General features: G+C 41.2%; 1 protein-coding gene across 1 annotated transcript; it reads right to left on the bottom strand.

Annotated features, from left to right (window-relative positions):
• Positions 1-2,915: 2,915 nt before the first annotated feature.
• arg1 (arginase 1) lies at positions 2,916-26,112 on the bottom strand. Its single transcript, XM_084079499.1, has 8 exons — positions 25,946-26,112; positions 25,396-25,468; positions 12,453-12,627; positions 10,959-11,121; positions 9,964-10,058; positions 9,214-9,318; positions 5,422-5,558; positions 2,916-4,305 (listed from the first exon to the last, which is right to left on the bottom strand). Exons 1-8 carry the CDS (start codon positions 26,072-26,074, stop codon positions 4,142-4,144), a joined length of 1,041 nt encoding a protein of 346 aa, XP_083935625.1. The 5' UTR covers positions 26,075-26,112; the 3' UTR covers positions 2,916-4,141.
• Positions 26,113-27,048: the final 936 nt, after the last annotated feature.

Genomic DNA, 27,048 nt, shown 5'->3' with positions numbered 1-27,048 from the left:
TACACACTCAGAGTTATGGGGGTCCTTGAAATTGAAATGTTTGAGAACCACTGTGCTAAATGGAACAGAGCCTTAATTAGTATGATTGATAACACTTGTGCAGTAAGTAAGGAAGCAGCCTAATTTCTTCACAATATGGCTGCTGTGCATAGAGGCTATTGGACAGTTCTCCATTAAGACCCGCCCCCTGACCACATAAATGTCATGCACCTGCAACGTGAGAGGAAAATATACTGACAATATTCAATTAAAACGTGAATCTCTCCGTCGTATTAATCCTGGATAACACGCCCCCCTCTCTTCCACCAATACCGTGTGTGTATGTGTGTTTGTGTGTGTGTGTCTATTTCAGCCCTGAGGTCATTTACCGTGCTTCAGGGAGAAACAGCAGATAAAACACTGATATTTGTAGCTAAAGGAAAGAACACTGTGTCTCTCTGTGCCTGTCAACCACTCCTCCCTCATTTGAAAGGAGCAGAGTTACCAGAAAAATGCACTAAAATATTAGGAGCAGTTTGTCCTTTATAATATGCTGACACTTTTTGCGTGAACCCTGAGTTTAATGTTCAGGGATCATATGGCTTTTTTTTTCGACTACAAGGACTAAGTGTACCGTGCCTTTACAGTAAAAGGGTATTTCACAGGTTCTGTTTCCAGACACTACATAGGTTTCAGATAAGGTTCTCTGAATCTAATTTGGGCCCTGCCTACGAGGTAGTGCTAACCCAGAGTTCTCAGGGTTTTTTCGAAAATAGCGAAAATTGCCGATCTATAAGGTCATCTACTGTGAGCTTGTAGATTGGCTATTTTCAGCTTCTTTTTTCATTAGTTTTATTCATATAGTGTACCTCCCTGGTTGTGGTTGTAATGGAAACTTAAACGATGACAAAATCACAGAACTCCACGGGTTCTGAAAAGTGCAAGGTTATGATTTACCCTTTTGTAGTCGAAAAGAGCCAATTAGTCTAGTGGTGTTTTCAGCCAGTGGAAGTCACACTGAATGATCTATCAGTAGGCTACCTGGTTGAGAGCCTATTTGAGTCTAGTGTTGCACTATGCCAAGTTATACCGTTGATAAAGAATGCCGTGTTTTGCAGTACCAATTCAGGATAGAGGCGTAAGAAATGCATGAAGGAGGACTTTTACAAATTAACCCATTCAATCCGGGAATGCATCTCTGTCATTTTAGATTTCTTTGGCTATTTTGAAAAATCATGATGTTCTTTGCAAATATTAGATTTTTTTTTGGGACATTTGTAACTCAAATCTTTGCTTCTGGGGGTCCCTGGAACAAAATATTTTACAAATGTTAGCTTTAAAAATATATATATTACAAGATTTGCTAAAATCTACACGATTTAAAAAAAAAATAGCAGATCTACATGCTCATAGTGCGGCACTCAATGAGCTTGTATATCTGCTATTTTTGAATAGCCAAAGAAATCTGAAAATGACACAGATGATGCTTTCCCAGTCTCAAAGGGTTAAACCACTCCAAACACAGCCATGTCAACCATCATGCTTACTAGTTCATGTTTTTCTCCTCATAACGAATAGAATCTGCAGAAAGTGCAACGTGATGCTCTGATGCAGTTTTCTGTTAGTGCTTCCATCATGGGGATTTTAGCTTGGAAGTGTCAAAGGTCATTGAAACACTGCTTTCATTTGGCCCCGGTTGTGTCGGTAATAAAGACGTTATGTAATGTAAAGTATTTTTGTATTAATCTTTCCATCCATTCATTTATCCCTCCATCGTTGAGCTGTACTGATCTGTACCCTGTGTAAAAGAGGAGAGATGTTACTTTGCAAAAACAAACAGCTCGCCGGTTATTTTATGCATCTGTGTGTGTGTACTGTATGTATGTATGTATGTATGTTTGTGTGTGTGGTTTTACCTCTATGTATGCAGAGAAAGAACTATTTTATAGATAAATAAATTTGATGTGAATATTATAATCCAGTGTGATATGGTGTGTGATGTGTTCTGTGTTATGCAACACAACTTTAACATCCCATAATGTGCAAGGCAGTCGGGTGAACTATCGGTTGGCAAGACCTGTGCCGCGAGTTAGAATCCACACCGTGGTGCATCCGGCTTGGCTGAGGATCAGTGGTGTAAAGTAACCAAGTAGATTTACTCAAGTACAATTGTGAGGTACTTTTACTTTACTGGATATTTCCAATTGTCTATACTTTTACTTCTACTCCACTACATCTCAGAGGCAAATATTGTACTTTTACTCCACTATTATTTGAAAACTTTACTAGTTACTGATATGCAGATATAAATGATTACATTCTAAAACATACATTAACCACTTTAGCCCTATTTTATACCTAGGCTAGTTGAAAATAGCCGATCTACAAGCTCACAACGTGTCGCATCGCGACGCGTTGTGAGCTTGTAGATCTGCTATTTTCAAACATTTAGTATTTTTACTTTTGGTACTTTAAATGCATTTTGATACCAATACTTTTGTACTTTTACTCAAGTAAACTTTGAATTCCGGACTTTTACTTGTAACAGAGTACTTCTACATTGCAGTATTGATACTTTTACTTAAGTAAAACATTTGAGTACTTTTTCTACCACTGCTGAGTATCTATGCGAACTAAATTGGCCGTGTTCTGGAGAGGGAGATCTTATCGACTCCAATGGGCTGCCACATGAGCCAGTCGGGGAAGCAGTGACAAGACTACACAGAAATGTGTGGGGAATGCAAGAACTGGCATAACGACTACACTGGAAGAAAAAGGTGGGAAAACGATACTACTCTAAATTAAAAGACAAAAAAGAAAAAAAAAACAGTTAAGTACGTAAATGAAAGGTCAGAGATTCAGTCCCCCATGACCAGATCCTGTTTGAAAGCACCCTTACAGACAGTACATACAAACTTTCACAGACGTCAGCAGTATACAGAACAACAGAAGCATTTTAATGTTCAGAATCCATTTAGTGTGGAATATGAAACTTCATAGCAAGGCAGGTGGTGTAGTGCAGTGTGGTGTTCCCACAACGTTCCAAAGATCCCAACATTAAGGCAAATTTAGATAATTACATTTATTTATCAACGTGGAAAGCGTCCGCTTTTTTCCCCAGCAAGTCATTCTTGTCGAGCGACGCGGTCGTGTGGTGAATCATAAATTAAGCATTTAAAGGGATATTTCACTTTCAGACGTGTTTGGGTTCATTTTAAAATCTACTCAGGCTTTTGTGAACACCCCAGACAGTTTCTAAGTTGCTTGATTCAGTATTTAGATATTTGATGTTCATTTTATCAGACACGCCCCCTTCCTATACAAAGCCATTGTAACTTCAAACTCCATTTTAACCATGTTATAGATTCATCAAAAGCACCCGTCCTTGGTTCTGGTGACTGATATTGTCCTTGTAATACGTGAGGGGACTGTTTCAATTATTCTTTAAATTTTGTTTTTTAATTTTTGGAGAAAATGTTTTTTTTTATAGAATGTAAAAATGTAATTAAATGAAAAAGGTTATTGAAAAAACACAGCCCCCTCACGTATTAGAAGGACGACATCAGTGGATGTAACATCACACCCTGTGTGAAGGTAGCGGCGCCTTTGATACAATATATCGATATGTGTTTATAATGTGTTTATAGCCATGTGTCACGTGAAGCTTGACCAATCACTTTGTTGACGGGTCTGACCAATCAGAACGTTGACGGGTCTGACCCATCAGAACGTTGACGGTGAACACGGACAAAGTCAGGTATAGAGCAGGATCCGCTCTATACCTAAAGGTATAGAGCGCTATACCTTTAGGTATAGAGCGGTTGACGGGTCTGACCAATCAGAACGTTGACGGGTCTGACCAATCAGAACGTTGACGGGTCTGACCAATCAGAACGTTGACGGTGAACACGGACAAAGTCAGGTATAGAGCAGGATCCGGTATAGAGCAGGAGCGGCTAGCGCCGCTAAAAACGTACAAACTCTGGGGTCTGGGGTGCTCACAAAAACCTGAGTCGACTGAAATATCCCTTTAACTTGGGGAGTCATCTCGTTTCGTTCAATCTATTAGTGCATTGTTTCTCAACATAGGGTCCGGGGTGGGGTCCAAATGGATCCTTTGGGGGTCCGGGGGTCCATCCATGCCCCCCCTAGTGGACTGAGGTCAAGGTTCGGGCATGCAGTAGTCCGCTGGGTGGTTCCCCTGGCGGAGGCGTCCGAAGCAGCCCAGAACCACGTCCAGCGCCGTGCTCACGGTGGACTGGACCTCCGCTTCTGTCCTCCCTCTGTCCGGGTTCACCTCCACCAGGTCCACGGCTGACAGGAGACCTGATGGACGGACGGACGTCCATTCAGAGAGAATGTTACGTCAGACTATAATAAACAAATTATAGATAACCCTTTCAGACAGGGAAACGCATCGGTGTCATTTTCTATTTTTAGCTATAACCGTTGTTTTATACTTTGGGCTATTCAAAACTAGTAGATCTGCATTTTTTTTTTTTTTTATCTTGAACATTTGTGCAAATCCTTGAGTACATATATTGTTTTAAACACCATTTTTCACTTTAAAAAATATATATTCAAAGATTTGCACACATTTTCACGATAAAAAAAAAAAGATCTGCTATTTTTGAATAGCCAAAGAAATCTAAAATGGCACAGATACTTTCCCGGTCTAAATGGGCTAAAGGAGTAGTTCACCCAAAAAAAACCTTCTATCAATTGTTTTGTTTTTGTCGCGTTCCTGTGTCTAGGCACACTACTGAGCAGACTTCGAATTATTGGCTTAGGAATGTGTAACAAAAAAAAAAAACTCCACAAAATCAAAGCTTCATGGTGTGTGTAATTGATAGAAAATAAGTAATGTTTTGGGTGAACTACTAATTTAAACAACATGAACCTTGGTGTCCCTACAGCAGTGGTTCTCAAAGTGAGGTCTGGGGACCCCCAGGGGTCCTTGGGGAGTTTCCAGGCCAGGGGTTCCCCAGCAAAAGTAGCATCACGATCATTTTAACCACTCTATCCATTTATACGTTGGCTATTCAAAAATAGCAGATCTACAAGCTCACAGCTCGTCACTTCGTGCGACGCTGCAAGCTTGTACATCTGCTATTTTTTAAAGTTTTTGAAAAATATCGAAAATGTTTTGGAAATGTTGAATCATTTTGATTCCTTTCCTTTACATAAATCTTCTTTTCTGGGTGTCCCTCCCTGGCACAAAACCTTTTCAGATGAGGGTCCGCAGCCAAATACATATCAATTTGGGGGTCCTTGACTTGAAAGAGTTTCTGCAAAATGTTAGGCAAAATGAGCTGATCTGCAAGCTGCAAGGTTGAGAACCACTAGAGGAAGTAATAGGTCTGCCATGTGGCACTCCAAATTTAACATGAAGTTATGCTGAACAGCAATGGAATGTTTGTCGATGTTGATGTTTGGTCCTACCTGTCTGACAGAGGTATTCTGTGACGTACAGCCCCTCCCTGTAGGTGAGCCCCCCCACCACGGGGGTCCCGGTTGCTGGGGTCACCGCGGGGTCAATTGCGTCTATGTCGTAGCTTAGATGGATGGGTTTTTTCACTCTGCAGACCGAGAATGGACAAAAGGCTTTAAACGTGTAGTAAAACTACTGTGCATGAGCAGATGGGCTCTAACATGATGTCTTTGTGCCATGCTGGCATGGAAGATGCAAGTGAGAACGAAATATTCAACCTTGTAGAACTTAGATGGAGAGTGGAAATGTGAAAATGTGCCTAATGGTGATCTTGAAACCCAAACCTTAAAAAGGATTCCTGGCTATTAAGCCAAATATGCCTTAATACATTATAATTGTCCTCTATAACTAGAAATAGTTAGTCTTTTCCAAGACTTGTCAGAATCTAGTTGTCCCACCCCCACCTGCCTCTGATTGGCCTACCGAACGCCCCCTTCTGTGACACACGCGGAAGCTTGCCTACAGCTTGCCTACGCGAAAATGGCGCCCGAGATACCAATGCCTCAGAGCCGAAGGAGGCGTCTACCTTTATATGTCTATGGTCTAGCCCTATGGAATGTATGGATTGCATGTGAAAATAAAAAACAACGTAATACTTCTTAAGGTTAATATGAGCATCAAGTCAATATTTTAAACATGTTTTATTTGCACATGCATTCCATAAATTCCATAGGGCTGGACCATACATAGACAAATGACAACTTGTGACGGGCATTGACCCTATTGAGTAAAAGATGAACAGTTTCTAAAATAAATAAAATAATATAGCTGCAAGCAGCGATAATACGGGGCCAGTGAGAGAGAGACAGACATGGAAACTGGAGAGAGAGAGAGAGAGAGAGAGAGAGAGAGAGAGAGAGAGAGAGAGAGAGAGAGAGAGAGAGAGAGAGAGAGAGAGAGAGAGAGAGAGAGAGAGAGAGAGAGAGAGAGAGAGAGAGATGGAAACTGGAGAGAGAGAGAGAGAGAGAGAGAGAGCCATGGAAACGGAATAGATTGAAGAGAGACATGGAAACGGAATAGATTGATGAGAGAGAGAGAGATGGAAACAGAATGGATAGATTGGACATCTCAACCTATTGCCATTAACAGGAATCGAACTCTCAACCTTCGGACTAGGATAATTCCTTTTAACAGGTCGTTCATGAAAGTCCTTGTGGTCTTGTTTCCAATGAGAACCTGTGAGCAATTAGGGGTTAAGAGTCTTGCTCAGGGACAAATTTAATTTCATCGACGCATATGCTGGGATGGCCTGGAATCGAACCTGGGGCAACCAGGGCCTCTGGTTCCCTAGGCATGCTCACTAACCACCCAGCTATGGCCGCCCCATGATAGGCTAATAGGCTGCAACACTACCTATAGTGCTACAGCTTTGTCCAGGCTGATGTTGTCTGTTGAAGATCATAAACTCTTGCCTTCTGTCATGAACCAAGCCAACACTAAGATCACTCGTTCACAAACCATTTACCAATAGAGAAATTGTATGTCTCCTCGCTACCGAAAACAGTGAAAGCAGCCGATCTACAAGCTCAGAAACACGTTGCTATCTGAAAAGTTTTGAGATTGTAGATCGGCTATTTTCAGAATGAAGTATGTCATACATTGAGAAATCGTACTCTCAAATAAGCATTTCAGGTTATCTTTACCATTTGCACATGTATTCATTGATACAGTCATGTTGTTTGCAATTCAACTTAAATTAAGTCTGCATCAAGTGAGGCTTGAACTGGCGACCTTGAGATTGTGAGGCACTCATTTAAGGGAGACGCCATTGGACCAACAGACAAGGAACTATGAAAAAGGAGAGTACACAGATGATACAGTTTCACGCAAATAGCTGAAAAATCCTGGGTTTAAGTGTTTTTCAAACTGCTCAAAATTGCGGACAATCTACGGGCGGAGCTTACTGGTCAAAGCGATAGATGTGTTCCTCATGAGTCAAGGCACATGTGTAAGCAAGTTTCACGACTTTCGGCCAAACGAGGCATGACTTATGCCTGTTTAAAGTCTGCCTTTTCAAAAAAATTGCTATAGCGCCCCCTTTTGGCCAATTGGAGTAAGATTGGTTTCAGTGATATTTGGAATGACCCTGTACATTTCTGCAAAGTTTCAAAGAAATGTGAGTCTGCATGTATGTTTTAGGCACAGATGAATAATTTTCATAAAACTGTAATAAAATAGTTCAAATCTATCTCCTCCTGGGATTTTTGACAATCTGCACGAAACGTTTAACACTTGAACTTTGGACCTCTGCCTACAAAAATTTCCAACGGATTTTCCATAAGTGAAAAAATGCAGAAGTTATGAGCCAATGGCTGTTTTTCATATAATTCAAAATGGTGGGCGATCTAAAGGTCAGAGGTCAAAAGTCAGACCACGAAAGTTGTCGGGCATGAAGAGACGCATGTGTGTATCGAAGTTTCATGGTTGTAGGTCAAACAGGGCATGAGTTGTACCTGTTCAAAGTTGGCACTTTCAATTGAGTGCTATAGCGCCACCCTTTGACGAATGAGTGTGAGAATTATTTCTTGGTAGTTTTTCATGAGCATCTACCATATGGCCGAGTTTCGTAAAAAGCGTATGCACGGTTAAGCCAGAACTGGCAAAAACAAGTATTTTTCAAACTGCTCAAAATTGCGGAAAATCTAAGGGCGGAGCTTAATGGTCAAATTGATACGTGTGTTCCTCATGAGTCAAGGCACATGTGTAAGCAAGTTTCACGACTTTCGGCCAAACGAGGCATGACTTATGCCTGTTTAAAGTCTGCCTTTTCAAAAAATTGCTATAGCGCCCCCTTTTGGCCAATTGGAGTAAGATTGGTTTCAGTGATATTTGGAATGACCCTGTACATTTCTGCAAAGTTTCAAAGAAATGTGAGTCTGCATGTATGTTTTAGGCACAGATGAATAATGTTCATAAAACTGTAATAGTTAAAATCTATCTCCTCCTGGGATTTTTGAGCAATCTGCACGAAACGTTTCACACTTGAACTTTGGACCTCTGCCTACAAAAATTTCCAACGGATTTTCCATAAGTGAAAAAATGCAGAAGTTAGGAGCCAATGACTGTTTTTCATATAATTGAAAATGGTGGGAGATCTAAAGGTCAGAGGTCAAAAGTCAGAGGGTGAAAGTTGTTCAGCATGAGGAGACGCATATGTGTATCCAAGTTTCATGGCTCTAGGTCAAACAGGGCATGAGTTGTACCTGTTCAAAGTTGGCATTTTCAATTGAGTGCTATAGCGCCACCTTTTGACGAAAGATTGTGAGAATTATTTTTTGATCGTTTTTCATGACCATCTACCATATGGCCGAGTTTCGTAAAAAGCGACTGCACGGTTCAGCCAGAACTGCGAAAAGTGGCAGAAGAAGAAGTGACAGAATACTGCCAATAACAATACGGTTCCAGAGCAGAGCTCTGGCCCCGTAATTTAAGGTATTTTATTCTAGTTATAGAGGGCAATTATAATGTATTAAGGCATATTTGGCTTATTAGCCAGGGATCCTTTTAAAGCACCGACACAGCTCTCGTGCCACCGACACGTGGAAGATGGAAGTGAGAACAAAATGCTCAACCTTGTAAAACTTAGATGGAGTGAAAATGTACCAAATGGTGGTCTTGAACCACAGCTTTGGACCAAAATGTCTTGCATCGGTCAGGCTCTAACATGTACTGAGATGAACATAAACCTCATCAGTCAGGCATCATTGCAGTGAACAGAGTCAGAGACAGAGTCATCATCTTACGTTGAGGAGAGGTAGTCACAAGTTTCCTCCATCACCCTGTGGATGCCCAGCCTGTCCACCTCCGTCATGGAGAACACCTTGATGCCGAGGAGCTTCAGGATGTAACTGATGGAGGGAGAGAGAGAGAGATGACCCGTTTCATTTCAGTCAACTGAAACAATTTCCAACGGCCAGCTATAGCTGCCTCGATCAACAAAGAACAGAATATTAACCCATATTGTGCCATTTTAGATTTTAGCAATAACCATTATTTTATACTTTGGCTACTCAAAAATAGCAGATCTACATGCTCATAGCGCCTCACTGAGTGCCGCACCATGAGCTTGTAGATCTGCTATTTTTTGAAAAATCTTGAAAATGTGTGCAAATCTCTGAATATACCAAAGCATAAATACGTTTTGAATGTTTAAACTATTCATTTTGCTGGGGACCCTCTGAAACCTCCTCAAGGACCTTGAGAACCACTGTCTGCACTGTGATGTTGTTCAAAGATGGACAGATACACAGACAGGAGTGATTACAATACCCTGTCATCCGTTGCTATGAAAAAAAAAGAAGAAAAAAACAGAAACCTCTTATCTCCATATTTTAACTTTGTGTGTTTTTCCATAAATTAATGCCCTACTTGATCATACTACACAAAAGAATCAAAAGTAGCAGATCCACAAGCTTGTAGATCTGCTACTTTTTCTGAATCCTGAAAAATAACAGTTTTGGACATCCGACAGAGACGATATTAAAGACTCCTACTGTTCCTCTGGGTCCACGTCTCTCAGGCCGATGTAAACCAGATCTCTGGCAGACACACAGGGTTTGATCCACGAGAAGTTTGGCAAGGGAGGGATCTAGTGACATAAAGAAGGGGAACAAAACACAGGCTTTCTTCAGACTTCCGGCAAATCCGATTTGTTTATCAATCATGATCTTCATAGGACTGACTGTCCACACTGTTATCTGCAAATGATAATATCGGATTTGTATCGGATCAGCCAGACACATCTTTAGAAATTAGATTTGAATCGCATTTCAAACAGCCTATACTATAGGATCATCAATCAATAATCAAATCAGAGTATTTGTTTGTTTTTTTATTGTTCAGACTTGATCAAAACGGATTCCACTTTGGATAGGCCAAAAATGTATTTAGGCTGCCGGTCTGAACATAACCTTAAAGCAGGGGTCTTCAACAGGGGGTCAGAGTGAAAGGTCAAGTTTACTAGGTATCGACGGTTTAATGTGGTTAAAGGGGAAATCCACCCATTTTCAATATTTAACTATGTCATTAATATAGCATAAAGGAGTTGTGTGGAAATAAGAAAAAAGTTCCCCCCTTTCTGTGTTGCCTTGAACTGGAGGATTGATTGTGGGTTTAACATTGCAAATTACAACATGATGAGTCATCATGTTGTAATTTGCAATGTTAAACCCACAATTCAAGGCAACACAGAAAGGGGGGAACTTTTTTCTTATTTCCACACAACTCCTTTATGCTATATTAATGACATAGTTAAATATTGAAAATGGGTGGATTTCCCCTTTAAATGTCTGAAAATACACATTAACATGAATCCAACATCTATGAAAAGGTTTAATCTGCAACAGAATGTTATGCAATATATAGTGGGGGTCCCTGCTTCATCTCTCTCTCAGATAGGTCCTTGGGCGAAAAAAACGTTGGAAGACCCCTGCCTTAAAGGAACGACAATACAGACGTGATGTAAAACACAGACTCTTGCCTGCGTTACCTTTGAGCGGAGCTCGTGGATGAGGTAGGACATGGGCTGTCCGTGGACGTTGCCCGTCGGCGAGGTCAGAGGCGTGTTGATGTCTGCGTGGGCATCCACCCAAACCACACTCAACTCCTTCTGGATGGCTGTGGCGTGACCGTGGATGGAACCTATCGCCAGGCTATAGACACCACAACACACCAGACAGTTAGAGCTGTCGCGATTACAAATTTAAAGGAGTAGTTCACCCAAAAAATGACTTATTTTCTATCAATTACACACCCGATGAAGCATTGAATTCATGGAGTTGTGTTTTTTTTTGGCGCATTCCTAAGCCAATAATTGGATTACCGGCGGAAAGATGCAAATGTATCCAGTAGGAGACTCAAAGGAGTCTCTTTGAGTCTCCTATTGGAAATACACCCAGTCATCAAATTATTGGCTCAGGAATGCGACAAAAACTGAAAAATCTCTATGAATTCAAGGCTTCATGGGGTGTGTAATTGATAGAAAATAAGTCATTTTTTGGGTGAACTACTCCTTTAAGTTGACGATGAATTGCCACACAAATACTTGAGATTAACGATTTAACTCTGTTTTGGGAATTGAACATCGGAACATGTGTCTCACGTCCTGGGTCTGTCCCCAGCCCCTCCCCTCTCCTCTTTGGTCTCTGATTCCCTTGAGTGGACTCACCTGTGGGTGTCAGCTGTGCCTAGTTGGCTAATGAGCCCCAGAGACTATTTATCACTGCCGATGACTGCACCCTGTGTTGGTGCATTGTAGTGTCTTGTTGCTTGTTTCTGGGTCCCTGTATTTCCCCTGTGTAATGTATTTCGCCCTGTGAGGTGCACCTTTGTTTGTTAATTTAAGTAAAGTCGTCGTTAAACTGTCCTTTGTTTCCAGCCTCTACTTTCAGTTGATTTCCTGCTTATGGGTCCAAAAACACCCGGGTCCCTGACAATATGAATACAATTTTAATTTCTGTTTGGTTGTGAGGCTTCGTAATAAAAAATTGCACGGGGCACATTTTTTTATTATTGTCACTGTGATGCGTTGTGGGGTTGTAGATCTGTTGACACCATTTAAAAAAAATCACACATTTTGAATGTGTTTGCCTATAATGACATACAGTACGCCAGGGATACCAGGATCAAAGTGGTTAAGTTAAGTATATCTATTACATATCGTCCCTGTCAGGTGGAAACCTTGTATGTCCAAACCCGTTCCTTTTAATTAAATACATTAAATAGTGAAAATGATCTACAAGCTCACAACACATCGCATCACGATGTGTTGTGAGCTTGTACATCGCCTATTTTCTCTACTTTTGTGCGACACTCTTGTATGATGAAGTAGGGCAAAACTACAGAATATTTTCCTGAATGTAAGCCTAGCTCTAAAAATCTGTTTTTTTTTCTTTCGTGAGGACCAGGGAAATGGTCCTCAACCACGCACACACACACACACACACACACACACACACACACACACACACACACGCACACAAACCTGTGGTCTCCGCCCAGCATCACAGAAGTGTGCCCGTCTCTCTTCACATTATGGACGGCCTCTGCCAGTCTCTGGTTGGCGCTGCCCACCGCCCTGGGTCTCTTCACCCGACCCACGGGTTCGTCGCTGGGCAGCTCTTCAAACGTCACGTTGCCATAGTCTCTCACTGCACAACCTGGGTTAAACAATGATGAGCGTAACAATTGAACGATGAAGTGGTACCTTTAAACCAACCAGCTACTCATCTCTTTAAGTTACCTTCAGGTCATACATTACTTCAGCAGCTCAGAGCGGGTCCCCAGATAAATAATTGATAGTTAGGAATCACATGGACCCTTGTGGGTCTGTAACTCTGAGAATATACCAATGGAACTAAATGGACCTTGAAGGAGTAGTTTATGAATTATTTTCTATCAATTACACACCCCTGAAGCGTTGAATTCATGGAGATGTTTTTGTCGCATTCCTGAGCCAATAATTTTATGATAATAATGAAGACCCTAATGTATCTGGTAGGAGACACAAAGGAGACCGTTTGTGTCTCCTACCGGATACATTAGGGCTCAATGCTTCATGGGGTGTGTAATTGATAGAAAATAAGTATTTTTTTAGCTGAACTACTCCTTTAACTTACTTGTCCTTTAAATAGGGTAATAATGTTACATCTTGTGCAGGTGTTACCAATTGACCTAAGTTCTGTATCATTTAGTGTAGAGCAGGGGTCCAGAGGTCATCAACATGTCCGTACACAGACAAACGTGTCCGTGGCAAGACATGTCTATCTATGTCTGTGGCACATTTTTTAAAAGTCAACCACAGTGAGAAAATGGTGCAGGAAAAGAGCAAAAACAGAAGGCAGGTCATCATCTGTTCAGAAGAATTTGCTACCAAGGCAAAGGAGGGCAGAACTGGACAAGTAAAGCTGGTTGTCGTTAGTTGAGAGACAGTGTTTCAAAGTGTCCACTAGTGACAATAACAACTCTAATAATTCTCAATCAGACTGGTTCCTTCTCCAACCTAAAAGTTAGCTCAGCTATGATCAAAGTTAGATTCCTTCGCATTAAACTATTGTGACACTGCATTCAATTAGAATCCTGGCATGCCACACAAATATTTGGTGGACCCCCTGTAGTAACAATGGCCCCCAGTTGAAGACACCCGGTGTAGTCTTTCCAGTGGGCAAACATGCACACTAGCGGCACCCTGACTCTTTATGACCTGGATGGAACGCAACTTTAATTAGTATCATTGGACATCTGTGTTTACCTTACAAAAGGTCTGTTGTTAATCAAATTCAATCATTTGTAGAGGTACCATTTCTACGGCTCATTGCTATAGATATCGTTCTTGTGCTACATCCTTAAGAGAAATTGTGTAGGACAAATGTAAGATTTTTGCTTTCTGCTCAAGCATCACAGTGAGCAAGCAATTTATGGCCTCTAAACTGGCTGAGACAAACTGAGATCTGTGGTTCTAGATGTTGTGCAAGGGACGCTCAGAAGAGAAGATTTGTGTTGTTAATTATGTCAAAATGTTAACGTCAAAAGAAAAGAAAAAGCTTGCAAAGCGTCGCATGGAGATGCGTTGTGAGCTTTTAGATCGGCTATTTTTGAATAGATTGAATATAAAACTGTCATACAGTAGGGTTTCATAACATCAGCATGTGACAGCCATGTGGAAATACTTCCCTTTTGCAAGTTTTGAACAAACACAAAAAGCAAACATTGCCCTGGCCTGAAGAAATACATGACTTATGAACTTGAGTCGAATATGTGTAATGCACTTACATGTGCACGCACACACACACACACACACACACACACACACACACACACACACACACACACACACACACACACACACACACACACACACACACACACACACACACACACACACACAAACACACACACACACACACACACACACACACACACACACACACACACACACACCCGGTGCCGTGCTATGAGCTTGTAGATCTGTTATTTTTGAATAGCCAAAGAAATCTAAAATGACAGAGATGCATTCCCAGTCTTAATGGACTAACCACCAATAACCATAAAAATCAGAGATTTGAAAATAGCAATTCTAGATCGGCTATTCTTTTTTTAATCTTGAAAAAGTGTGGGAAAATTTGGAATATTTTTTAAACATTTTAGCAACACAAATCTTGTGTATGGGGGTCCCCTGGCACAAAATATTTTAAAAATAGCCAAATGCTTATTAATTTGGGGGTCCTTGACATGAAAAGGTTGAAGTACCAATGTTTTAAAATATTGTCAGATATATGGGCCAGATTCAAATACCACCCAAGTGGAAAAAGCGGCACTCCTACCCAGCTCCTACTCCTACCCAGTCCTTGGACCATGTCTTTCACTCATCTCTCCATCGCAGATCATTTCTCTCAGGAGAACCTGTTCCCCTGTCGTCAGCCTCCAGCACAGAGGTAAGCCCAGGCAAAGATAACTTTTATTACTGTGTGTAAAAGTGACAGATCATGCTCATTGTCTGATGTGACTTTACTGTTGAAATGTAAGTCAGTGTGAATGCTAATGTGCACTTCATTATCATCATCAATGTATATGTATGATTATTTGTCTAATTGTTTGTTTTTATTGTCACCTTTTCTTCAATGAAGCACTGCCAACTACATCACATGGCCTGTTCCTTGGAGGAGTTGATGCAAAAAGGAGTTTAGCTTGTTAGTATATATAGTATAGTATAAGACAGGGGTCTTCAACAGGGGGTCCGGGACCCCTGGGGGGTCCTCAGAGTTACTACAGGGGGTCCGCCAAATCTTTGTGTGATATGATTTTTTTTTACTTTAACCACTTGAACCCTAGCATCCCTTTTCTGAGGTGAACTTTAGCCAAAAATATCAGATCTACAAACTCACATTGTGAACTTGTAGATCGGCTATTTTTTGGCAAAGAGATAGGTGTAGAGGGAAAAAAGAGCAGACCAAGTAAACAATAAAGTTTAATCTGAAACACAATTTTATACAATATGTAGAGGGGGTCTCTGCTTCATCTCTGTCTCAGCTAAGGGGTCCTTGGCCTGAAAAGGTTGAAGACCCCATGTATAAGAAATCAACTGTGTCATAAAGAATGAAGTCATACAATACTTTAGTTTAAACAAAATGCCATACAGAAAAGAAGAAAGAAAGCTATTCAATGCCATAATACTTTGTTCTTGTCAGCCTAAATTGTTTACAGCACAGCTATCTATTTTTATATTTAATTCTTGTAACAATCCTGGGGGTTGTCAGGGTAACTGGCGTGGTTGTCATGGTTACTAACCATGTGTCATGTGTTTCAGATTGATTGGAGGGCGGAGTGTGTCATCAGTGGAGATCTGTCCCACCTGGATTGTCCTCTATAAAATAGGTGGCTGTACTTTACTCTTGTCCTCACTCTCACCATGAAGCTCACTGGAAGCACTCCCGCCTTTTGGATTTTGGTTGTTAAAGGACAAGACCACTTTGGTAGAGGTTTGCGTTGTGTAGTTAGTTACCTTGCCATGATGTAACTCCAAAGGTGAACAAGAAATTTAAATTGCGCCATTGAGTAGAAATTGATCATTCAAAATATGCTTACATTGTACGGTAAAACAGCTCTCAAAGTCACGCGTTTAGCACATAAAGGAACACAAAGCGATTCAGTCAATATAGAACCTCACCAAACCCAGTATTGTTTAAAAAAAAAAAAAGAATGTCAACTTCCTGCTGATTTTACTATTTGAAGATCCGAATCCTGGTCTGCGGATCCAGTCCGGGTTTTCTTTTTAATAAAAATGGCAAAATCAACAGGATGTTAGCCTTATTTCAGAAACAAACGGTACTGGGTTTGGTGATATTTTATATTGTCTAAATCAACTTTATTTGCGTTCGTTTGTGCTAAAAGTGACTTTGAGAGCTGTTTCAGCATACATTCAATGAGCATATTTTGAATTATCAATGGAGCAATTATTTTAGATTTCTTGCCCACCTTTGGAGATGCATCATGGCAAGGTAACTACACAACCCAAACCTCTACCAAAGTGGTCTTGCCCTTTAAGCACTGTTAACCACCCCAGTATCCGTATTGTGGGGATAGCTTTAGCAGAAAATAGCCGATCGACAAGCTCACTGCGACAATTGAGCTTGTCGATCGGCTATTTTCAGTCAAACTTTCCTCATAACACAAAACAGAAAATACACTAGTATTGAGCCCTGAGGCTCACCGGTTACCCACATGGGGTTAAGTTAGTTTTAATAAAATAATTTAAACGTTCTTTGTTTGTGTGAGTTTCCTCATTTTGTTCAGCCGTTTGCAACTCTTGGTTGGTTGTTGCAATAAATACATTACATTTAAGTGGTTGAATTTATGTAATTTGTTATCCCTGAGTCACTAGAATACTTCAAAACGAAGTATGGAGCTCGGCCTATAATTGATCATTGTTTTGATTGATATGCTGCATGCCATGAGTGCGAAGTGGTATTTTCTTAAACTTAATTCAGTTAATCATAGAGGATCTGTGGTCATAATACAGCACTGTTTGAGGAACTATAGTTGAAAACTTAAGACATATATTTTAATCCAGTCCAAAGTGAGAACAATGTAGCCTACTTGATTTAACACCAAAACTGCTATAGTTTTGATCATCTGAAACTAAGGAATTTATAAATGACAAAAAGGGTATGAATTTTTATGACATTACGAAACATCTCTCTGTTTCCTTTCAATGAAAGTGTAAATCTGGGTTCAGACTCAGCCAGAGTAAACGTTTTCTAACAGATGGTTTTAAACAACCTAAATCTCAGTCGTGTCATAATGAACCCTTTCCCTGATCATCAGAGGGTGTGTCTAGTAGATCCAGTCATTCTGTCAGGGGTAGAGGTGTTTGCTGTGGATTTTCATCTTTTGACCTGTCACCTCTCGCTTTAACTTTAAATATAACCTCGAAATCCTAATTAATGTGAAAGGCCTGGTGGTGCAAGAGTAAAGCATAGGCTTCACAAACGGATGGTTGTGGGTTTGAATCTTGGTCAAGGAAGATCTCAATTTTCGGTCATTTTAAGGCGAGAACCATGGATGAAGCCCGCCTCCCTCCTCACGCCCTCTTTTAGCTCCGGTAGGAGAGGGAGGAGCATGGAGGGAGCCCACCTCCAGGGGGAGGAGCTTAATAAATGTACATATTAATTAAATATTTTTATTTTAGTATTTTTTGTGATTTTATGGCCACTGTTTTTTTTCACATGAATTTGTTTGAGACATTTCTTTATTGTTTTTTTTTTCATCACCAGTTTGTATTGACCACACCTCCATTGTTTTTTTGTTGTATTACCCTTTTAGTTTTTATTTAGTAGTTTTTTGAGTTGTTTTGAGTGAGCTTTGAACCTCGAACCTTTAGTTTGTGAACCTTTGATTTATCTTTTAAGCCACGCTGGCATGGAAGGTACAATTGGGAACGTCATCCTTAACCCGCCTTTTAGAATTTAGATGGACAGTGAAAAGGTTCTTCAGGAGCCTTGAACCCCAAACCTTCTGCTTTCAGACCCTGTGTTTATCTCTTGAGCCACGCTGGCATGCAAGTAACAATTGGGAACGTCATCCTTCACCCGCCTTTTAGAATTTAGATGGCCAGTGAAAATGTTCTTCAGGAGCTTTGAACTCCAAACCTTCTGCTTTCAGACCCTGTGTTTAACTCTTGAGCCACGCTGGCATGGAAAGTACAATTGGGAACGTCATCCTTAACCCGCCTTTTAGAATTTAGATGGACAGTGAAAATGTTCTTCAGGAGCCTTGAACCCTAAACCTTCTGCTTTCAGACCCTGTGTTTATCTATTGAGCCACGCTGGCATGGAAGTAACAATTGGGAACGTCATCCTTCACCCGCCTTTTAGAATTTAGATGGCCAGTGAAAATGTTCTTCAGGAGCTTTGAACCCCAAACCTTCTGCTTTCAGACCCTGTGTTTATCTCTTGAGCCACGCTGGCATGGAAAGTACAATTGGGAACGTCATCCTTAACCCGCCTTTTAGAATTTAGATGGACAGCTAAAAGAGTGACTTTGAGAGCTGTTTCAGCCTACAATGTAATTCAATGAGGAGCATATTTTTTTTATTATCAATGGAGCAATTATTTTAGATTTCTTGCCTACCTTTGGAGATGCATCATGGCAAGGTAACTACACAACCCAAACGTCTACCAAGTGGTCTTTCTCTTTAAGCACTGTTAACCACCCCAGTATCCGTATTGTGGGGATAGCTTTAGCAGAAAATAGCCGATCGACAAGCTCACTACGACACGTGAGCTTGTCGATCGGCTATTTTCAGCCAAAGCTTTCCCCACAATAACACAAAACAGAAAATACACTAGTATTGAGCCCTGAGGGACACCGGTTACCCATATGGGGTCAAGTTAGTTTTAATAAAATAATTTAAACGTTCTTTGTTTGTGTGAGTTTCCTCCTTTTGTTACAAACTCAGCCGTTTGCAACACTCTTGGTTGGTTGTTGCAATAAATACATTACATTTAAGTGGTTGGATTCAATTTACGTAATTTGTTATCCCTGAGTCACTAGAATACCTCAAAACGAAGTATGGAGCTCAGCCTATAATTGATCATTGATTTGATTGATATGCTGCATGCCATGAGTGCAAAGTGGTATTTTCTTAAACTTAATTCAGCTAATCAAAGAGGATCTGTGGTCATAATACAGCACTGTTTGAGGAACTATAGTTGAACACTTTACGGACATCCAGTCCGAAGTGAGAACAATGTAGCCTACTTGATTTAACACCAAAACTGCTATAGTTTTGATCATCTGAAACTAAGGAATTTATAAATGACAAAAAGGGTATGAATTTTTATGACATTACAACGCATCTCTCTGTTTGCTTTCAATGAAGGTGTAAATCTGGGTTCAGACTCAGTCAGAGTAAACGTTTTCTAACAGATGATTTTAAACAACCTAAATCTCAGTTGTGTCATAATGAACCCTTCATCATCAGAGGGTGTATCTAGTACAGTAGATTCAGTCATTCTGTCAGGGGTAGAGGTGTTTGCTGTGGGTTTTCGTCTTTTGACCTGTCACCTCTTGCTTGAACTTTAAATATAACCTCGAAATCCTAATTAATGTGAAAGGCATGGTGGTGCAAGAGAAAAGCATAGGCTTCATAAGTGGAAGGTTGTGGGTTTGAATCTTGGTCAGGGAAGATCTAAATTTTCGGTCTTTTTAAGGCGAGAAGCATGGATGAAGCCCGCCTCCCTCCTCACGCCCTCTTTTAGCTCCGGTAGGAGAGGGAGGAGCATGGAGGGAGCCCACCTCCAGGGGGAGGAGCTTAATAATCTGGTAGGAGAGGGAGGAGCATGGAGGGAGCCCACCCCCAGGGGGAGGAGCTTAAGAAATGTACATATTATGCAATGTTTTTTTTTTTTTAGTTTTGTGATTTTATGAACGCTGTTTTTTTCACATTAATTTGATTGAGGTATTTTTTGTATTGTTTAGTGTTTTTTTTTTATTGTTTAGTGTTTTTTTTTCCATCACCAGTTTGTATTGACCACAGTTTCATTTTAGTTGTTTTACCCTTTCAGTTTTTGTTTAGTTGTTGTTTGAGTTGTTTTGAGTGAGCTTTGAACCAGGAACCCTGGGTTTATGAACCACATATTTATCTTTTAAGCCACGCTGGCATGCAAAGTACAATTGGGAACGTCATACTTAACCCACCATATTGAATTTAGATGGACAGGGAAAATGTTCTACAGGAGGTTTGAACCCTAAACCTTCTACTTTCAGACCCTGGATTTATCTCTTGAGCCACACAGGTATGGACAATACAAATGAGAATGTAATACTTAAACCACCTTTTAGAATTTAGATAGACAGTGAAAATGTGCTCCAGGAGTTTCGAACCTTAAACCTTCGGTTTATAAACCCCAGAGTTTTCTCTTGAGCCATGGTCGCATGAAAGATGCAACTGAGAAAATAATAGTAGAATTTAGACATACAATGAAAATGTTCTGTGGGAGCTTTGAATCCTAAATTTTACGTTTATAAACCCTGGAATTATCTCTTCAGCTACGCTGGCATGGAAAATGCATGGGAGGATGTAATACTTAACCCACCTTTTAGAATTTGGATGGACAGTGAAAATGTTCTTTAGGAGCTTTGAACCTTAAAATCTTTGATTCATAAACAGTGACACATCTCTTGAGCCACAGAGACATGAAACATTCAGATGGGAGGGAAATACTTATCCTTTTAGAATTTAGATGCAAAGCATATATTGTGGTATTGATATTTTCACTTAAAACCTCTATTCTTAGTAAAGTTGCAACTTTACTGACTGCATGTTTTAATTTCATTGTGGTTCAAGCATAGGATGTTGCTGTGCATTTGATCGCTTGTGGGTGTGCATGCTTTGTTTATTATATATTTGTATTTCTTGATGGAATAATAAACTCCTATCCGTGGCAGCAGACCAAAATGATGGCAATTTATAAAATACTTTGAATTAGATAGGGTTTTCATTGTGTACATCTTCTTCTCTCTGCTTGCTGACGAAGGCGGTCGCACTTTTCTTTCCTCCTGACCCTTATCTCTCCACTCCTCCACCTCGCTTCTCTACACTGTACCCACGAACAATGGAGATTGGCAGAGTGCTGACAACTCAGGCGGGTGTGACCGCTGAACTGAAACGCGACACGAATAACATCGTGGACAACATCACCGAACTGAGGCGCGACACGGATAACATCGTCAACGAGAGAGTCCACAAGCTGGACATCAAGCTGGACACCATCCTGGCATCGATCTTGGAGAGAGAGTCCAAGCTAGACACCAAGCTGGCGTCTCTCTCTGAGAAAGAACACATGTGGGACAACATCAAGACATCGATCGCGGACCTGAAACGCGTTGTGGACGACATCTCGGCCAGTGGCCGCACAACGGAGATCATCGCTGAGAGAGTTACTGCTCTGCGGGGCGATATGAACATGGTTAGAACCAGGCTGGATGAGCCAGGATGGGAGTAGATAAATTGTCTGCTCGGGATGACTATGGATTATGGATCTCCGGTGGCTACAATGTGGAGAAGACCCCCCCCCCCCCCGCAAGATCACCCCCCCCCCCCCCATGGCCACCTGTTGTTATGACTCTGGGTCGGAACCCAATCAAGGACGTCTCCCACAGCCTCACAACTCGCTGTGTTATCGCTCTGACACCAGCGCATGAGATAACTAGACTGGGTGAAAACACCAAGGGCAAACTTCAGGCTATACTCTCTACACACACGAACACATGGTTCTCATGAAGTTAACATAACCCGCACACACACACGCCTTCGCTTCCTCGCACCCGCTCCTCCCCCACCCCCTGCTCCCCCCCCCCCCCCCCCCTGCTCCCCCCCCCCCCCCCCCTGCTCCTCCCCCCCTGGGCTCCTTTTTTTTCGCTCCCCTCACGCACTGTCCCCCCTGAGGCAGGGCGTGAGAGTAGTGCTTTTTTGCCCATCCCATCCCCCCCCCCCCCCCCCACAATATTCTTGCAAAGAGGGAACGGGCATCCCGCCCAAGATAGCGCCGCCCATGGCTGCTGTGGTGTTGGGGAGTGTTGTTTCTGTCTGTTGTAAACTGTGCTCCGCTGTACCAAGTCTAATTCCTAACATGTTCACATGTCATGGCAATAAAGTCTTCTGATTCTGATGATTCATTGCACTGTAAATGATGTCCCACAGAAAGTAATGCTCACTCAAGCACTTTGATGTCATTATTGAATGCACGTCATCCTGGCTTGAAACCTTGAAATGTAGGAACATTATTTCGTTTTTATTTATCATGTACAATTATTTCATTCATTTAGAGCTATTTGTGTTTGCTATTAGCCTACAGCCTATAGTATGTGTGCAGTGTGCTTGAGAGATACATAGGGTGTATATTTTGTAATAACCTAACACAATATTTCTACAGCTGTAGCCTATTGACTTGTTCCTACTAAAACGATCTGTAAGAATAATGGAGTCAAGCAAAATTAAATGATGAGAAATGTGCATCAACAGAAGTAGCTATTACATGCAAGCAATCAAACTCATCTGTGTCACATATTAAGTGATATTTGAAAGATGTGTTAGGACTCATAACAATGAATTGACACATCTAAGGACGAGTTACCAAGAATGATAACTAATGATGTGAGCAGGATGAATGATGACCTTCTGTAAACACATGGTGGTAGCCTATACAGATGCCCTGAAAATACAGAAGGATTTTGATTGGCCATTTGCATTTGCATTATTCATCAAATTACTCTAACAATTGTTGTTCACCACTGTCATTGTCTACTGTCATTACCATTAGTTGTGGTATAGACTCTATAGCCGTAGAACCATTTACAGTTATCGTTCTTGGCAAGAACGATAACTGTAAATGGTTCTACGGTCTTGGTGTGGAGGGACAGCTCTCTACACTTATTTACATTTCACATCACATTTGTCATTGTGTAAAATGATCTAAAACACAGCATGAGCACTTGTTAGTGTCAGCTTACTTTTGGTCAAAGCGGGGATCGAATTGGCGACCTTGGGATCCATACTTCCCCTTCTTAGAAACGCTAGTTTTAACATTTCAGTGCTTTTTGAAAATATTCGGATACAGTGTACATAATTGCTTGCAGCAGGATTTTACATGAAGCTGAGTTAGAATTGCAGCCATTCCCTTCCTTTTTCTCTCAATTTCTCTCCTTTTCCCTTCTTTCTTCCCCCTCCTTTACAGTCCAATGTTCCCCAGCTTGAGCTCAGAATGAAGGACTGGCTCAGATGAACATTATTATTTATTGCAACACTTGACACCTGACGGCCTTTGCTGCACGTCACCCCCAATCTCTCTCTCTCCCCGTTTCCTGTCAGACTACTGTCCTATAAATAAAGGCATAAAAGCCCCAAAATAAATAAAAACTTTGAGCACCTGCCCCCCCACCTGTGGTCTCTACAGTGCCCTGTGTGTGGCATGTACAGTACGTGGAAACAGTTGAACTTGAGCATGACGCAGGCAGACTGTAACCTGCCGTCCTGCACGGTGTCCTTCCTAATCCTGGCACGGTGCACGAGAGAGAGGGGAGGCGTGGCTTCACTGGCACACATACATACACACACACACACACACACACACACACACACACACACACACACACACACACACACACACACACACACACACACACACACACACACACACACACACACACAGCGCTTTCCAAGGGGGTGTGTACCAAGGTCAGATGAGTTGGACCTATCAGATCACACCCCTTGTGTTCCATTAATAACAACACAATGTGTGGCCAACAGCATGACTGACCAACACATGCGCGCACACACACTGTTTACCACGCCTCTGCTCTGACACACCATTTGTATAAGTAAATAAACACACACACACACACACACACACACACACACACACACACACACACACACACACACACACACACACACAAACCCACACACACACACACACACACACACACACACACACACACACACACACACACACACACACACACACACACACACACACACACACACACACACACACTAAACTAAATCTAATCCTACTTATGTCCCTGTCAACACCAATTATGTATGCGTGCTACTGTATACACTGTTATAAAGCGCTGTATGAAGTATTATTGAGGCCCCATCTGATGAGGTCAAGCCTCAACATCACTGGTTCTCAAATATTTTCATGTCAAGGACCCCCACATTGATATGAATTTGGCCACGTATACCCCCATCTGAAAATATGTTGTGCCAGGGACCCCCAAAAGAGAAGATTTTTGTCTTTCCCTCCACAATTTTTCAAGAGTTTTATCATGTTTTTAAAGATTGATTCTATCCAACATTTTGTAACAGGGGATAGGCTTATCTCGTCTTACAATAAACCTATTCTGTTAATACTGTCCTATGGTCAACATAACCCATTTGATTTGAATAACCCATTTGATTCATTTCATTGTTATGTTTTTTCCCACAGCTGCAATGATGTTCTAAATCTAATCTAACAACACAATAATCTGCTCTTATGGGGGTCCCTGGGGTCTGCAGCCTAAATGTATCTATTTGGGGCCCGGGTCCATTTTGGTTCCATTTGTACACTCTTAGAGTTACAGACCTATAAGGTTCCATTTGGTTCCATTTGTACACTCTTAGAGTTACAGACCAGACCTATAAGGTTCCATTTGGTTCCATTTGTACACTCTCAGAGTTACAGACCTATAATGGTCCATTCGGTACGTAACTATCAATGAGTTAGCTGGGGACCCCTGGAATCCCCTCAAGGACCCTGGGGGTTCCGGGACCCCACTTTGAGAACCAGACACATGTAAAGATAAATAATGATGCATTACCTACATCTACTGCAAGGGTTCTCAAACTTTTCAGGCCGCGACCCCCCAAAATAATCATTTGAACTGGGGACCCCCCCACCTAGAAAAGCACTTGGAATTGTAGGCATTACAAATAGTTTGACTCGGTTCCACAGATAGATATTGTGAAAATAGCCGAACTACAAGCTCACTACGCCTCGCAATATTTGCCTTCTTGCATAATATTTGACAACTTGGCCAATTTGGTATTAAAAAGGTCTTCAAAGTCATTAAATCATAACTTTGGAAATATGCAGATATCCTAGCTGTGAACACTTACGCTGTTGGTTTGTTCACTGTTGAGTGAGAAAGCAATGTTGCACATTAAGCTAATCATCTGGGGGGACCCCCCCCCCCCCCAAAAAAAATGATACTAATTTGGGGACCCCCCCAACCCCCAGTTTGGGAACCACTGATCTACTGGATGCTGAATGCACCGCAGCACACACATCCAGTGAAATGAAGAGCCAATGCAAGTAGAACCCCTGAATGAAGCCATGATTTGCAGGGTTCTATACATGGTACACAGAGTTCTGCAGACTCACCCAGTGCCTCCAGTCTGTCCACCAAGCCTGCTGCTCGGATCAGGTCTGGTCCCTTCTCCACTCCACCTCTGGGCTGCATGCAGCACAACAACACATTACTCTATGATAATAATGGTAATAATAATAATAGGCTAATGAAAGGTTACAAAATGAATACAATATATTAATATTATTAATATCAATATACTATTATAAATAGACTAAATAATAATAATAATAGTCATATTAACATTATTAATATAATATTATTAATATAGCCTACTATTATAAATAGGCTAAATAATAATAATAGTAATAATAATAGTCTAATAATAATACAAAATAAATATTAATATCATATTATAAATAAGCTAAAACAAGAATAATAATAATAATAACAACAACAACAACAACACATTAGCTGGCTATTCATGGCACTGATATATTATAGCCTAGTTATTAAAGTCACATGAAACAAGTGCTGCCAATGACCGTCGAGCCCTGATGTCCCTTTAAGGTGAGATGTTGCATTTATAGTTTCCATGTTGAATAATTCAATCATTGATCTCACTTGTCCCTTGGAGAAAGGCGCTCCTACGATGCCCACTGAGACAGGCTGGTGATGGTGATGGTTGTTCCGCTTACAGATGGTCCTAAAAGCGAATTGTAATCCCCTGATCTGGGTGCTTCTGAACACCATGATGACAGACGGACTGCAGGGCGACGGAGGACGCGCACGCTTTTAGCTGTATCACACGCACAGGAGTAACGATAGAGAGAAGAGAGGAGGAGGAGAGAGAGAGAGAACGAAAGAGAGAGAAGCATGGCTCATGTTCAACGGGACAGGTGGAGAGAGAGGCTCGTCGGCACCGCCCCTGACGTAGCAAACTGGAACGTGACTGTCATATCATGACAGTCATGGATGAACTTCAACCTGGTGTTTGCTCTTTCTCCATTTTTGGTCCGTTCATCTACCATAAACGTTCATATTTCAAATGTAAAGTACTTACCTCATGGCTACGGATGTTACAGTTATGTTCGGGCCCTCAGAAGTACTCGTATGTTCCGTATTGTTCAATGAAAAGCATTTTAATCCGATCGGTGGCCATTTTCTCATAGTTATAAGGTATCAGAGTGCAATACACCTTCCAACCGATAGGGTCGCGTTGTTGAAAGCACAGCGGGAAAATGTCCACCGATCGGATTCAAATGTTTTTTATTGATCAATACGGAATATAAGGGTACTTCTGAGGGCCCGAACATAGTTGTAACATCCATGGCCATGGGATAAACACTTTATATTTGAAGTCTGAACGTTTATGTAGATGTACGGACCAAAAAGGGAGAAAGTACAAACACTATGTTGAAGTTCATTCATGACTGTCAGTCATGTAGTATCAGGGCTACTTCCGTGCGTAAATAAGAGGCTTAAAGTTCAATGCAATAAAATAAATAAATCATATATGTATTGCGTCACGACAATATCCGATTGGAGCTAGTTTTAGGCTAGCCAATAAATTGAGTTAACTGCATGTCTTACAATTGAGGTCCGGTGTCAACAACACAGGAATGTAGTAGTTCCGCAGGTTCCATGATCCGTCCACACATCAGTACCGTGGATTATTTAAACCTAACAGATGTACCGAAGTAGTATTGTAAAATATCCTATTCTTG

Source organism: Gymnoscopelus microlampas (genome assembly GCF_963454915.1).
Source record: "Gymnoscopelus microlampas genome assembly, chromosome: 14".
Classification (NCBI taxonomy): Eukaryota; Metazoa; Chordata; class Actinopteri; order Myctophiformes; family Myctophidae; genus Gymnoscopelus; species Gymnoscopelus microlampas.
Note: the sequence above shows the minus strand (reverse complement) of the source record. Positions and strands in the feature narration are given on the sequence as shown.

Coding starts and splice junctions, on each gene's coding strand:
- arg1 (XM_084079499.1), bottom strand. CDS start 26,074: ATGGTGTTCAGAAGCACCCAGATCAGGGGATTACAATTCGCTTTTAGG. Junction 11,122..12,452: donor ATGCTGGGCGGAGACCACAG/GTTTGTGTGCGT, acceptor TGGTGTCTATAG/CCTGGCGATAGGTTCCATCC. Junction 10,059..10,958: donor TCCACGAGCTCCGCTCAAAG/GTAACGCAGGCA, acceptor TTATGTCACTAG/ATCCCTCCCTTGCCAAACTT.